The sequence below is a fragment of the Erythrolamprus reginae genome, chromosome Z, assembly GCF_031021105.1.
Source record: "Erythrolamprus reginae isolate rEryReg1 chromosome Z, rEryReg1.hap1, whole genome shotgun sequence".
Taxonomy (NCBI): Eukaryota; Metazoa; Chordata; class Lepidosauria; order Squamata; family Dipsadidae; genus Erythrolamprus; species Erythrolamprus reginae.
Window position 1 is genome coordinate 9514566 of NC_091963.1, and position 14840 is coordinate 9529405.

The following is a 14840-nucleotide window of genomic DNA, read 5'->3' on the forward strand; positions in this document are numbered from 1 at the left end:
TAAGCGGCAACCAGTGCAGGCCGCGGAGTGTTGACGAAACATGGGCATATCTAGGAAAGCCCATGGTTGCTGTTGCGGCCGCATTCTGCATGAGCTGAAGTTTCTGAACACTCTTCAGAGGTATCCCCATGTAGAGAGCATTGCAGTAGTCAAACCTCGAGGTGATGAGGGCATGAGTGATTGTGAGCAGAGACTCCCTGTCCAAATAGTGGGTGAACCTGGGCAAACGTCCTCCTCGCCACAGCCGAAAGATGGTGTTCTAAAGTTAGCTGTTGATCAAGTTGGACCCAAGTTGCGGACTCTCTCCGAGGGGGTCAGTAATCTCCCCACCCACCCAGAGTAATGGACGGACAGATGGAATTATCCTTGGGAGGCAAAACCCACAGTCACTCCATCTTATCAGGGTTGAGTTTGAGCCTGTTGACACCCATCCAGACCCTAACAGCCCCCAGGCACCGGCACATCACTTCCACTGGACATAAATAAATCAAACTTAGAAATGCTCTAACCTGTATTACTACACTTATAACAGCTTTGACAAAAACTTTTCATTATAAATCATACTTTTTAGTGCTCACCTGTTTCAACTGCATGAAAGTTTCTGTGTTAGGAAAAACAGTGTGTTTTTCTTCTTCCTCTTTTTTTTTCCTTTTAGGACGAGATGTTATTTTTTCACCTGTCCTCTGAGTTCGTTTGTTCCTCTGTTTCTTCATTTCATGTCCTAAATCTGCTCTCTGAACTTGGCTGTTACCACCACTTAATGAGCCTTGCAACATGTTCCCTATTGGCTGATTAAGGAAAAAGCAAATATAGTATATCATATCGCTTTAATAAATGTCATTAATGTTCAAAACCCCAACCCTATAAAAACTGAATTTGATAGTGAAACTATCTACCTGCCTTCCTACCCCCCACTCAGGTCATCTAACAATATGTTCACAAAGATAAATATCGATGGACATATAGTTTAACTGCATGTACAATTTCATTGTACACATGTTGTGCACTGTCAATAAAGATTTTATTTGATCGTCTTTTCCCTTAACCAGCTCTAAAAATTGAAAGAAGGAGAATCAACTACTCCCAATTTCACGAAAGTATCAGAATTGGATTGAGGCTGAGCCTCAGAAGTCACAGCAAATAGCACAAGCCTTTCCCCATTACAGTCCTGATTGGAATACGTTTTCCCATTGGCCAGAGACATTGGAACGTTGGGCAGGAAAGCATCTCTTTTAGCAAATGCAGATAGTCCTCACTTAGCAGCCCAATTGAGGCTGAAAACTCAGTTGCTGAGCAACATGGTCACTAATTGAGACGTCACACAACCATGATGGATTTATGATATTACTTTCCATTTGACTGTTAGTCATCCTGTGACCATTACTATTGATTTTACTGCTGGCTTCTCCATTGACTTTGCTTGTTGGAAGCCAACTATGAAGCATGGAAATGCTATATGACCATAGGATGCTGTAATGGTCATAAATGTGAGGACTGTTCATAAAATTACTTTTCAGTACTGTTGTAACTTCAAATGGTCATTAAACAGGATAGACATTAAGCAAGGACTGGCCAAAAATGGCAAAGCAATAAATGGTTGTGGAACTGAACAAAGTACTCCCTGCCATATATTTTCCAATGTTTGGAAAGTCAAGCTGTTATTATTAAAAATATTTTTACCATGCTGCTTTCAGCCAATTCCTGTTTTTCGATTAATTTGTTCTCGTCAGCATTCTCTGGAAGATGTAAGCTGCTATCTGATTTCTGACTGATGTGACTGGTGGCTGTTTTGTTCTTAAGCAGGTGTTTGAGGAGTTCATTCCCTGATTCCACTTTTGCAGGTGGTGTGTTGACAGGTGGTGTCAGATTCTGTGTAGGAGGAGAAAGCTGAATGGCAGCTTTATCATCTTCCACATCAACATCTCTTTCAGTCTTCATCTTAGACTCAACTTGAATGGAGCACTGATCAGCTTCTGCCTTTTCTGATCTAATTTCCTGAAGGCTTGCAGAAATATCGGTCTTGACTGTGTCTGTTTCTGGATTTAGACTCGACGGTTCAGGGAGTTGGTTTTGTGGCAAATTGCTTTCAGTAAGTTGAGCTTTCAGTTCTAAGGAAGACTGATTCTCTGCAGCATTTGGTGTTACTGCATCTGGCAGTTCTTCTTTCTCTGTTTCTCCCGAGTTGCGTGCAAGCTCACCAGGAGTACTAAGAGTTGGGGTGGACACAGAATCCACAACTGGAGTTGGAGGAGCAGTTATATCCGAATGAGGTGTTGATGGTGTATTCACAGAATCAGTGTCATCCTCTTTTTTCTTCTTTCTTGTTCTTTTCTTTTTACCTTTCTCTTCAGGAATGATATCAGAATACAGTTGAATCAGAGATTGATTTGCTGGATTTGTCCCAGCAAAGCTTGTTCCGGGTGGCAGGCTGGAGTCCTGACCATAGGCCAGACCACTGCTCGTTCCTGGAGAAACTGCAGGCACACCAGTGGCAAACTGAGACCTAGGCAAGGACTGGGTAAAACTGACTCCAGGAATACTTCCGTGGGACTGCTTAGCAGAAGGGTAAGCAGAGCTTCCACCTTGAACTGGGACTGGATCAGATCCTGCCTGCTGTTGCTCATTGCATGATGGAAAAGTGGCAGTAGGAGGGGAGTTTAAGGGTCCCGGTTGCAAAATTGATCCTAACTGCTGCTGCTGTTGCGGTGGTGGTGGTGGTTGCTGCGGAGACTGCTGAAGGGGCTGTGGTGGCCTCATAAAATCACAAGGCCGATCCGAGCTGAGGTAAGGTATTTTAGGGAATGACGTTCTAGCATTTAATTCGGAGCTCACTGTGCCATGCTGCTCCATTTCTATCCTCTGTTGCAGCGCTCTCTGTCGATCCACTTCCTGCATAAGCTGGATTCGTTGCCTTTCCTGCTGCTCTCGCAAACGCTCTTTTCTTTCTCGTTCCTGGAAGCTTTCGCTAAATGGGTTATTGTCCTCAAATTCCACACGAGGTGGAGGGCCCGACTGCACACTGGGACTGGGGGCTAACACAGAAGCAGGTGTCCCAGGGTTAACTGGTAGCTGGGGAATTGGAGGTGGCATTCGTGGTGCATTGTGGGAGAAAAGTACTGGAGTGTTTGGAGGTTGCCAGCTGGGCAAGCAGGGGATTCTGGGTGGGTTGGGTTGGCCAACTGTGTGCTGTGGATGCTGAAGCTGCTGGGTAATCATTGGGAAATTCTGCTGGCCCATGGCTGGTGATGACCCTCCAGGGACCATGGGAGGCTGCGAAGCAAGGCCTGGCATCCCTGAATGGGGCCCCATTCCAGACTGCTGCTGTTTTATCCGGTATTCTTCAATCAGCTCTGCATGCTCTTTCTGCTGCTTTCGTATCTGCAAAATTCATTTCTTATTTAATTCTAATATAATTTTTAATCATCTTTACCCCCGCCTTTATTATTTTTATAAATAACTCAAGGAAACAAACATACATATACTCCTTCCTTCTAATTTCCTCGCGGAAAGGCTCACTATTGCAAGATTTTATTATGAATTGCATGAAACCCACAAAGAGCTCTTACCTGTTCAAGCTGTTTTTGAACCATGCTCTGCTGCTCAGTGACATGTTTCAGCTGCTCTGCATCCTCCTCTGGGAACTCACGTCCAGCTTTCTTTGCTGTGCGCTGTTTTGCAGAGAGGGCTTTCTTTGATTTTCGGTGTGCTCCAATTTGCTCTTCGAGATAGTTCTGCTGCATTTGGAGAAGCTGCTGAGTTTCTTGTAGCCATTCTTCGTATTGCTTTCTATATGAATCATCTGGAGTTAAAAAATAACAAATGCCATGTGACCTGACATGATTTTATGTTTGTTCGTTTATTGCAATGGTCATTAATAGAACATGGAACTTGTAAAGTGAATGATGTGGTCAGTAAGTGAACCCTTTTTTTTTCAATTGGCAGTTTTTGATAGAAACCAAAAGGAAACTAATTTCCAGCCCAAAACATCATATGTTGTGGTCATGTGAAATTAAATCCTAGCTAACTAGTGACTGCCTGTATTAACACTTTGCCTCAAACATAATTTGCTTTAAAAGTATGTTTTAAACAATGAAAAAAACATAATATATTTTAAAGACATGCCAAAACAGCTTTTATAAGACAAAAGGGGTCATGTTTATGTTAACCTAGCCAAGGGTCCATTACTTTTTGAAATAATCAGCAATAAGGCTGAATATACTTTTACATAAAAACATATTAAGTTTACAAAAAATTAAATACATGAATGAATAGCTAGTTACTCATTAATATTGAAGGTACTCAGAGAAATTTCAATTGTTTACCGTATTTTACATTGGTATCAGAGAAATTTCAATTGTTTACCGTATTTTACATTTGTATTATTTTTGTAAATGTTTATGGAGTTTAGAAATCATACCCCAAGAACATAGCACATGAACAGAGTTATACTTACTTACAAACCCAGGACCAAAATTTGGAGGATTTGGTCTAGACATCTGAGGTGTTAGGCTACCATCCTTAAAAGAGGGGGGAAAAATTATAAAATGTCTTGAGATGATCTGAGAAAGGCATGGGGACTTTTACAGCTCAAAAGTCAGATTATGCCAGGTTTTTTTTAACCTTTAAAATGTGTGGACTTCAACTCCCAGAATGCCCCATGCTGGCTAGGGAATTCTGGGAGTTGGAGTACACATAATTAAAGGCCTCAAGGTTGAAAAACATAGCATTATGCATATAGATTATGTGAATGATTTTGCCTCCAGTTCTAAAAGTGCAATACCTCACAATGCCTCCGAGTCCTCAGAGAGGGAGAATATTAATCCAATCAATCAATCAATCACTCAATCAATCAATAGGAATCAGCTATCTCTCTCCATTTCTAACTGTTTCCCCAATAAAAAAAACATTATTACTGCAATCAGAAGCAACAGTAACAATCATCTGTATGACAAAGAAAGGCAATATTTCAGATTCAGCCATCCATAAAGTCCTGTACAAGAACAATTGAGGATTTGGTTCCTACTTTAACCACTAAACATATTGCCATTAAAAATTATTATTTTCAATTGATTTACTGCAGATCTCAGGAAAACAAATACCTGTGTAACTGCTTGTGGTATTAGATGCTGGCCTTCACTGCTCTGGGCTCCAGGTCCTGTCTGACCCATAAAGGCAAATCTAGTAATAGGTAAAGGAAAATAACAATTTCGTTTGTTATGAAACTTGTATGATTGAGGAGATCATAATCTCAAACAATTCCATCATAATATAAATCAGATGATATTTCCTCATCTGTACCGATCATTATTTTAAGATCCATCCATCCATCATGCAGAACACAAGTAAAAAGGAAATAACTTATTCAATGATAGAATTGTATACATTCATTAATACAACTGCAAGCAAAAAAGATCTGAACTTATAATTAAGGAGAAGGACTGCACTTTCATATTAGTATCTAAGAGAACAATACTGTATCATTTTAGGCAAAATCATCAATTTTTCACCAACCTGTTCATGACCAATGGTGGCATCCCCATATTGTTCTGTGCCATTACTTTATTGATCCCTTTCAGAGCTACCATTTTCGCCTTCATTATAGGATCAGTAATTGCATCAAAATCTATTAAAACAGAATGTTAGAATATATTATGTTTAAAAAGTATTCAAATCATGTTAGCTATAATTGTTATATAGTATTGTTATACAGAATTATATAGCTATAATTCTATTTATATATGCTAATCAATTCAGTGTTGCTGTTGTTTTTTAAAAAGTTGTATATTTGAAAGCCTGCTTCTATGGATATGTTGAATTTGTTTCAAGTCACAAAGGGAAGCTACTAGTAATCATTTTAGAATCATTTTACACTCAACGTTTACATGACTTTAGACTAAAACTAGAAAGCCAACTAGTGATTCAGATAAATATTTTGGCAGAAGCAGAAACACTAAACTTTTCTCTCAGTGCCTGCACTGAGTTAGTGCCAGGAATTAAATGAAATTTGTTTTCAAGAATGTTCCCTGTTCTTATTGTATATGTTTTCATTTGCATTAGGGCAATTCTCAAGAGTTCCAACAAGTACATACCGTACTATGTTGTATAAATCAAAGGAAGAACAAAAACAATTAACTCTTTGCATGAGCCTTACAATTTTTTTTAAAAGACTATGAAACATTAATACAGGAAGTCTTCAACTTACAACAATCTGTTTCCTAACCATTCAGTTACAACAGCACTGAAAAATGTGACTTATGACTATTTTTTACTTAGACAATTCAGCATCTCCATAGTCACGGGATCAAACATTGGACGCTTGGCACGTAAGACTGTTGCAGTATCCTGGGGCTATCTGTTCCCCTTTTGCAGCCTTCAGATAAGGGAAAGCTGAATTCATTTAACGACTATGTACTTTGTACATATACCTACCCAACATTACCATGGTTGGAAAAATAACAAAAACATACCAATGTTAGGGAAAAACGGCTCAGACCGCTGGCGAATCATGGCTTGCATCTGTCGTTGCTGCTGTTGCTCTTGTCTTTCTTGATCTAAAAGATCTTGCAGCAAGAGAGGCTGCTCTTCCAGAAGCAGAGGTCTCTCTCGATTCTGCTGTTGGACTAATGTCTGAGAAAGCACCAGCTGCTGAGGACCAGGTATGCCACTAGGAGCAGGTCTATTTGCAACAGGCCCTGTTTGACTTCCAGGCTGCCCTACCCCTAAACTGGGATTGATGGGTTGGCCAGAGATAAAGCTTGAATTTACTGCAGTCCCTTGTGAAAAACTATGGCTTACTGGCAGAACCATGTTTACATCAGATAACACATTTTCCATGTTTTGACTTGAGGGTGTAATCAAAGTTTGTGGGTTAGTGGAAATGGGATTTGTTTGGATTGTCCGGAAGGAGTGAGAAGGAGAATCTAATAATCCCGTGTCAGGGTTTTCAGAATTGCCATGAGCGAGTAAGCTTGTAAGAACTGGAGTAGATCCAGGGGTGTTACAGGAATTTGTTTTATTTTGACTAGGTAACTGAACTGCATCTGAACTAGATGCTGTGATTTCCTCCTTCATATTTGCTTTATCAGTTGCTTCCACATTACAAGGCAAAACAGGTTTAGTTTCTCCATCATGCTGACCACTAGAAGCTGCCACATTTTTGTCAATGTTTTCATGATTACATGTAGCTTCAATTGGAGAAAGCACTTCTGTTTTTGTTTCATTGCTTTCAGCTTTTTTCTGAGGAGGAACAGACACTTCAGCAACAGAAGTTTTATCATCTGAATGTTTTTGCAGACCGTCTTCTGCCTTGCCCTGTATATCATCTATGGGGACATTAAGATCCAGCTCTTCATTAAACATACCCTTTTTGTCACCCAAGTCATGGTCTGGATCAGTATATGCAATTATGTCAAATTCTCCTGATCTCAGAAGATCATCAAGATGGCGATCATTAGTTTCAAGATTATCCAATGTGTCCAATTCATCACCTTTATCTTCTGCATCTAAATTTAAATTTTCAAGATCTTCATCAACCAAATCCTTCACCTCAACACCATCAAGGTCTTTAACATCTAAATCTTTCACAGAGGGATCATCAGGATCGAGTTTCTCTTCTAAGGTATCCGTGGGATGACTTGGCACTTGTAAGTTATTTGTTTCATCAGTAGGTCTTATTGATGGATGATTTAAGGAACACATGATAAGTGCAGGTGGATGAGTTGGATTTATTTTATTCTCCTGGGATGGTGCTAAATGCTCCAAGCCTGTTGAACTCTGCAACGGATTATCTGAATTTTGAGAATTACATCTTGTGAGTTCTAGGTGTCTTGGGCCCGGACGATCCTGTCTAGGTAGCAGTTCAGTTTGTGGCTGATGCTCAGGAACAGTGTTCATAATAGCAGTTGATGAAGAGATAAAAGGCAGTCTTGGTCTGACTTCAGGTGCTCTATGACAAAGCTCAATGAATGCCTGCCCCATTATGTTGTGCTGTTGAACCTGGATACCTTGCGGTGGGAAATGCTGTGACAAACCAATGGGATTATTCATTGGTGGTTTGTTAGGTAGTCTAGGCAGATCTATAGGCATGGATCTTCTAAACTGTGGTGGGACACCAGGATGTTGCATTTGTTGTGGTGGACCAAGAAAATGATCTTGGCAAGGTGGAGGTCGATGGCCACCACTGGGAAAACCAAATCTGGGAAAGAGAAAAACAAGCTTTTTATTGAATCTGATGACCGACACGAGAATATTTCCTTCATAATGAATATATACAATAACTGTATAGCTAATTTTTACATAAGCTAATTTTTACATAAATAAAATTAATGACATCTCTGAGTTTATTTCCACATTATCCATTTACTACTAAAAATAGATGATCCTTCTCTGAATATAATCCAGTAAAAAAAATTATGCATATTTTGCAGAACTACAGAATTAGTGTAAAAAAAAAAGAATATACTAAGTTAAAAAGGCAATATACAGTATCTTGCTTTAAACCTTGGTTATATTGCCAGAAAAAAATATGTACATGAAAGCCAATTAATAAAACTATAATGAATTTTCAGGCTAATTAATGTAATTGATATAAAGGCAGGAAGAAGATTCCAACATTCCAAAATATCTAGACATTTCTAGCAGCAAGGATAGTAATTTCCAGACATAATCATTTTTATACATGACAGGTAAAGGAAAAAATCAGATATCTTAATTTACAGACTATAAAATTATAATTTAAACAAAAATAATATATTCTAGTGTCATAATGTTGTGGCCTCAAAATTAAATGTTTTTGTGCTTAATTCATTATTTTATAATGAATATTAAAATAAAAAGAATATTTAATAAAATATGAATCCAATTTTAGGTGATTGCATGTAACTTTTTAATATGTTGGCTTACATTACATTCAAGTACCATTTTAAACCACATGCTATTTAAGGGGCTAATTGTTAAAAATAATGAAGATTTTTTTTAAAAGTACTTGTTGCTTCAAAGAAAGATGTACAGTATATCATATTGTATTGTTTTGTATTATATTGTATTATATATCATATATCTATATCTAGCACAATTTCTGCATTAAAATGAATTTATGCAAATTTGTTTTGGTAATTCTGAATGACCAACATATTTGAATTTCTTCATAAATAACTATAGTCCAATTTAATAAAGAGCGATAAAGTATTTCTATACCTAATTCCATGAGGCCTCATCCCCATGCCAACAGCATCTCCTGGAAATTGAGGTCTATTCAGTTGCCCATCAACAGGAAAAACTGCCAGCCTTAATCCACCTGGAGGAATGGTAGATGATCTAATGTTGCCAGGATATGGAGGTGGTGGTCGGGTGAAAATTTGATTCATGTTTTCTTGCTGCCATGGCTGAATAGATGGTGTTGGAGTTGCTGCAGTAGGCTCTGCTGGGGCTTTTTCTTGACGGATTGCATTTTTCTTTTGTTGCTGCTGCTGAAGAATAATTTCACGTAACTTCTGACGCTGACAAGAAACAAATATATATATAACTTAATGTTCACATAGAAACATTTTGCTTCTTTTGGTAAAACATCGTTCCTTGCAGTAAGTCATATACCTGTAAGCCACATATCTTTTTAACTAGCATTTGCTCATTTTAAAACTGTATCCATCCATCACACTTTAGATGGACTTAAAGAAAACTTATAAAAACTCAAAACATCAATCCTTTGACTTAATATCAATCTTTTGGCATTCGGCTTTGAATCTTCCTCTCTCTCCATCACATTTCTACACTGCTCATCTCACCTCAGTTAACTTTGGGCAATTTATAATAAAATCCTGTAGTTATGAAAGATGTGCTGAAATACAATGCTCTCAATTTCTAAGTCTAGACAGTACAGAATATTGTGATAAAATGAATGAGTGTTTTCACATCTTTCACATCACTTCATATCTTTACAGAATCAATTATTCACTAGAGTAACAAAGGCTTGAAATTAGGTTGAAATGGCTCTGTTCAATTGATCTTTATTTAATTTAGCTCTGAATCACTTGATTACCCACAAGCATACTGTCCAATGTAAGGATCTTAAGCAATGAATAATTATTTTTACAAACCTTAGATTCAAGAAACATTTCTTTAAAAGAACAATAGTTAACAGAGATAAATGCTTCTTGAGTCTAACTATATAAGGCGGGGGAAATATACAAATTTTATAGCTCATTTCTACCCTCAACTCTGGTTAAAAAGAGATGTTGGGCAATATTCACACAATGTATTTAATAAAGAATAAAGGTAGGGCAATGTTAACCAGAAGTTGCTCAGCTGTACATTTGTATCAGTGATTTATTGAGACAAGCAGTTTCTTACAATTCTAAAAGCTATTCTTATATTCTTTCAACTATGTCACCTCAATATGAATCAGAATAACATCAAACAAGATAAATTCACCTGTCTTAATTTCTCTGCATCCGTATGAGACATTGTGCTGTTCTGAGTTAGTCCTGCAGTTGGACCTGGGACAGAACCTTGTATGGTCTGTGAAAATAGTTTTCCCTGCAAATTCATGGATGAATTTACTGAGGAATTGAAATTTCCATCTGACCCACTTCTAGATTGATCATCTTGGGGGTGCTGAGCTGTTCCAAAGGTTTCGGGTTGAGATCTTGGAGTCATTGGAGGTTGATCAAAAGGATCACAAGGTGAGGGATCGTGACTAAAAGAATCTGTAGATCCTGATAGCTTTGAAGGTTGAGAAGGATCTGATGGCTTAACAAAAGTCCCAGATAATGTCCTGTTCTGTGATGCTTGCAGATAAGGATCCCGATTTGACATGGGAATAGGTCTATTGAAAGTTTCTGAAATTCCAGATCTTTGAGTTGCTGGTGACTGAGAATATGGATCATTAGTAACTGGTATTGGTGTACCTGGAGGCTGGCCATACAGATCAGAATGCCTCTGATTAGCTGACACCTGAGCAAATAAGTCTGCAGCCTGTGGAGGTCTTGATGCAAGTGGCTGATGCATATATGGGTCAACTGTAACAGGTTGAGGGGTGCCAGGGGGCTGGGCATAAGGGTCTGTGACAGGGCGAGGGGTGCCAGGAGGCTGGGCATAAGGGTCTGTGACAGGGCGAGGGGTGCCAGGAGGCTGGGCATAAGGGTCTGTGACAGGGCGAGGGGTACCAGGAGGCTGGGCATAAGGGTCTGTGACAGGGCGAGGGGTGCCAGGAGGCTGGGCATAAGGGTCTGTGACAGGGCGAGGGGTACCAGGAGGCTGGGCATAAGGGTCTGTGACAGGGCGAGGGGTGCCAGGAGGCTGGGCATAAGGGTCTGTGACAGGGCGAGGGGTACCAGGAGGCTGGGCATAAGGGTCTGTGACAGGGCGAGGGGTGCCAGGAGGCTGGGCATATGGATCCTGAGCAACGGTCCTTGAAATAACTCCAGAATAATCACCCTGATTTCGCAACACTCTTTGTGGAAGGGCAAAAGTATCCTTTATTGCTGAATGTGAACCCAACTGAGATTGGCTGTAGGAATCATTAGATGGATTGTGTGCAAAACTATCGACCGGCCTCGGTGTCAAAAGAGGCCTTTCATAAAAATCCACAGCTACTCTCCTTAAAGTAGATGGCATTTTTGTGTAAGAATCTTGAGAAGATGGATTTGGGCATGCTGGTGTTTTAAACAGGCTAGAATGGCCTTCAATAGCAGATGTTGAAGTCAATGAAGGCCGTAAACATGAATCAGCAGAAGAGATCCGTGGTCTTTGAAAAGTATCACCTCCTGTTCTTGGAGGTGGCTTAGCAAATTGGTCACTGCTTGCTGGCTGTTCTGAAATTAAAGGCGATCTTGACATCCCCAAAGGTTTAGAGAATTGTTCTGTTCCAATTACAGGTCTCGGTGTATCTGGAGGTTTTGCATAAGGATCACTGATGCCTGGGGACAAAGAACATGAATCTCTGGCTGGTGATGGTCTCCTTCCCATTGATTCAGCCGCTTGAGTTGGCCTTGACATCGAAGGCAGTGGACAGATCTCTGCTGATGTAGCAGAATTTCTCCTGATAAATTTTTGATTTGGGTTAACAGGTGGTGGCCTGGGAGTTCCCACCATTTTTGCATATGGGTCAACTGGAGAAGGTGGCTGAGCTGAGGGGGAAGAAGAGAACGTTTGTTGTGATGGAGTCTGACAATGACCATCTTGAGCAGGCATTCGGTTAGCAGTCACAGGTAGAGGTGGAGCTTGAGGTTTTAGGAAAACATCAGAAGAAGAAGCTGTAGAGGGACCGGGCAACTGTTTTGCATATAATGCTTGCTGTGCAGGAGACATATTTCCATTGCTGGTCTGAGGGGTTAAAGGACTTTGCATCCCACTGCTAGGGGTATCTGAGCCTGACTGGGTTACAAGCTGTTGTGATCCTAGTTGTTGCTGCTGCAGCTGCTCATTTTTCACTTGCTCAAGTTTCTGAGTTGCTTCAATTTTAGCTTGCTGTTTACTTTTTTGACGCATTTGCTGTTTCAGAAAAGGAAGAAAAAAAAGTTAAAATTAAATAAAGACAAAGTCGTAAACCCACAAACATGTTTAAATATTATTTATATATACATGCTGACATACTAAGAACACAGAAACCAATGGCAAAGTTTTAATTATTATTTTTATAAAGTTATTTTTATATCTGAAGTTATTAAAGGTACGCATCTTTAAAAATCAGAAGTTCATATTAAAAGTGAGCATGACAGCCAAATACTGTACTATAAAAATGCTTTCAACCCATATCTAAAATTTCATCCAAGGCACGCAACACTTTTTGGAGATCTCCCATTTATGTACAAGGTTTTTTAAAAAAAATAGTGGATGCAAACATGACTGCAGGACATGCAACACTCCCCTACATCTCCAAAAAACATAAGTTCAGCTTCATCTGATTATTCTGAAGTTTGAACTTAATAAAACCAAAATAAAATAAAACCCTCCCCTGAAGAGATGCATTTTGTAGACTCCCCAAGTTTCCATCAAGTATGGAAGAGACTAGAAATTCTGCAATCGTAACAATGTGGAAATAAACAATTGAGACAGCTTCTATTAACCTCTAAATTAGAGGTTAAGAGCCTTCTCTGTGGCGGCACCGGCCCTCTGGAACCAACTCTCCCCAGAGATTAGAACTGCCCCTACTCTTCCTGCCTTCCGTAAACTCCTTAAAACCCACCTTTGCCGTCAGGCATGGGAGAACTGAAACATCTCCCCCTGGGCATGTTAATTTATATATGGTATGCTTGTGTGTATGTCTGTTAGTATATGGGGTCTTTCTTAAATCTTTAAATATTTTAAATTGTCAGATTATTTATGATTTGTTTCCATGTGTTGTGAGCCGCCCCGAGTCTTCGGAGAGGGGCGGCATACAAATCTAAGTAATAAATAATAAAATAAATAAATAAATAAATAAATAAATAAATTAGCCTGCCATGTCCTGTCAAAATCTGCCGTATTCTTCTAATACCTATCACTTCTATAAACATTACTAATTTCAGTATTTCCTTCTACACCTATAATGAATGCTTCACTTCACTTCAAGACAGAAATATAAATTCTGAATTACTCAACTTTATATGACATGGAATTTCTGCTGGAAACATGAATTTGTTCCAATTCATTTAAAATTATATTTATGATACAAAAGCTACATCACATTTAGGAAACCCATACCCACTGAATGGGAGCAGCTGTGCTAACAAACAATAAAGAGCAAGCGGCAAACACAACATACCTGCCTAAATTTCCATTCTTGCTCATGTTCAGATTCTCTTTGTTTTAATGGATCCTTGAATAGATCAGTTTCAATACGAGATCCAGGATCAATGTTATCCTGCTGTTGCTGCCTCTTCATTGAATCATTGGACATCTGTACTTTGTTAATCCGTAAAGCAGCCCTATTATCTCTGGCTTTTTGCTATTTGAAAAATAAAAACAGAATTTACTCAGGTTCTGATAAATAAATTAAAGTAACTTTTTGCATTATCCCAGAAATACTTATAAATATTTATAAATTGATTTCAAAAAAAGTGTGAATGATTAAAGAAGCAATAAGGCAGATGCAAAGTAGCCATCAACAAGAACAAAAAAATATTGAAATACTAGAGAAAAGGAGTATTTTTAATCAACCCACATTTGAAACAAAATATGAAATCCAGCATGTGTGGCCCTGCTTCAATCTAAGCCACAATCATGGCTTTTAATAATTTCTAAAAATCTAGCATCTCCAGATGATCAAATCAATTAGGTTGTTACCAAAAATTTAATCTGTATGTAAATTCCATATTAAAGTATTTTATCAAATGCTGCACAAAGCATTTACAAAATGTGAACAACAATAACAAACTTGAATGCCCTAAAACGTAGATTTGGGAAATCAAAAGGCAACGAGTACTGAGGGAAGCAAGAAACCTTTGCTACCAGTGATTTATTCCTTGAGGAATGAAAGAAGACAATGTTTACTCACAGAATATTTCTTCAAATTAATCTATCAACTTGGCAGCTCCAAATTTTGGAACATGCAATGGAGAATGAGATCCACCGTAAATAAAAAGGGTCTTTAAGGGTTCAGGCAATTATGTGTTTCTTGTTCTGTCTCTTGGGCAATCAAGGGGCTCAGGAGGTATGGGTTATTTATGTATCAAATTTTATTGTTGTTAGTCATACTCCACTTTAAAGAAATCTAGACAAACTCATAAAGAAAGCCTTTCTCTCAATATGATCGAGTTAGATCTTGAAGGGGAGTGGATAAGAAAGGAAGGCCATAAAATAAAATAAACTTCAGTGAATTATCATGGATCATGGTGTAATCTACAGAGGAGTCTGAAAAAATG

General features: G+C 38.7%; 1 protein-coding gene across 18 annotated transcripts in view; it reads right to left on the bottom strand.

The window, feature by feature from the left end:
- Window positions 1–14840, bottom strand: part of KMT2C (lysine methyltransferase 2C) — a 197775-nt gene that overhangs the window by 26894 nt on the left and 156041 nt on the right. For 14 of the 18 annotated variants that reach the window (XM_070767432.1, XM_070767443.1, XM_070767433.1 and 11 more), the window contains 10 exons: window positions 13742–13924; window positions 10429–12489; window positions 9196–9497; window positions 6468–8194; window positions 5512–5623; window positions 5100–5178; window positions 4454–4517; window positions 3567–3799; window positions 1681–3378; window positions 579–788 (listed from right to left, as the gene is read on the bottom strand). In XM_070767432.1, coding sequence (XP_070623533.1) covers window positions 579–788; window positions 1681–3378; window positions 3567–3799; window positions 4454–4517; window positions 5100–5178; window positions 5512–5623; window positions 6468–8194; window positions 9196–9497; window positions 10429–12489; window positions 13742–13924 — 6669 coding nt within the window. The remainder of the gene's footprint in view (window positions 1–578; window positions 789–1680; window positions 3379–3566; window positions 3800–4453; window positions 4518–5099; window positions 5179–5511; window positions 5624–6467; window positions 8195–9195; window positions 9498–10428; window positions 12490–13741; window positions 13925–14840) is intronic. The other 4 variants (XM_070767446.1, XM_070767448.1, XM_070767445.1 and 1 more) reach the window with 2 other exon arrangements.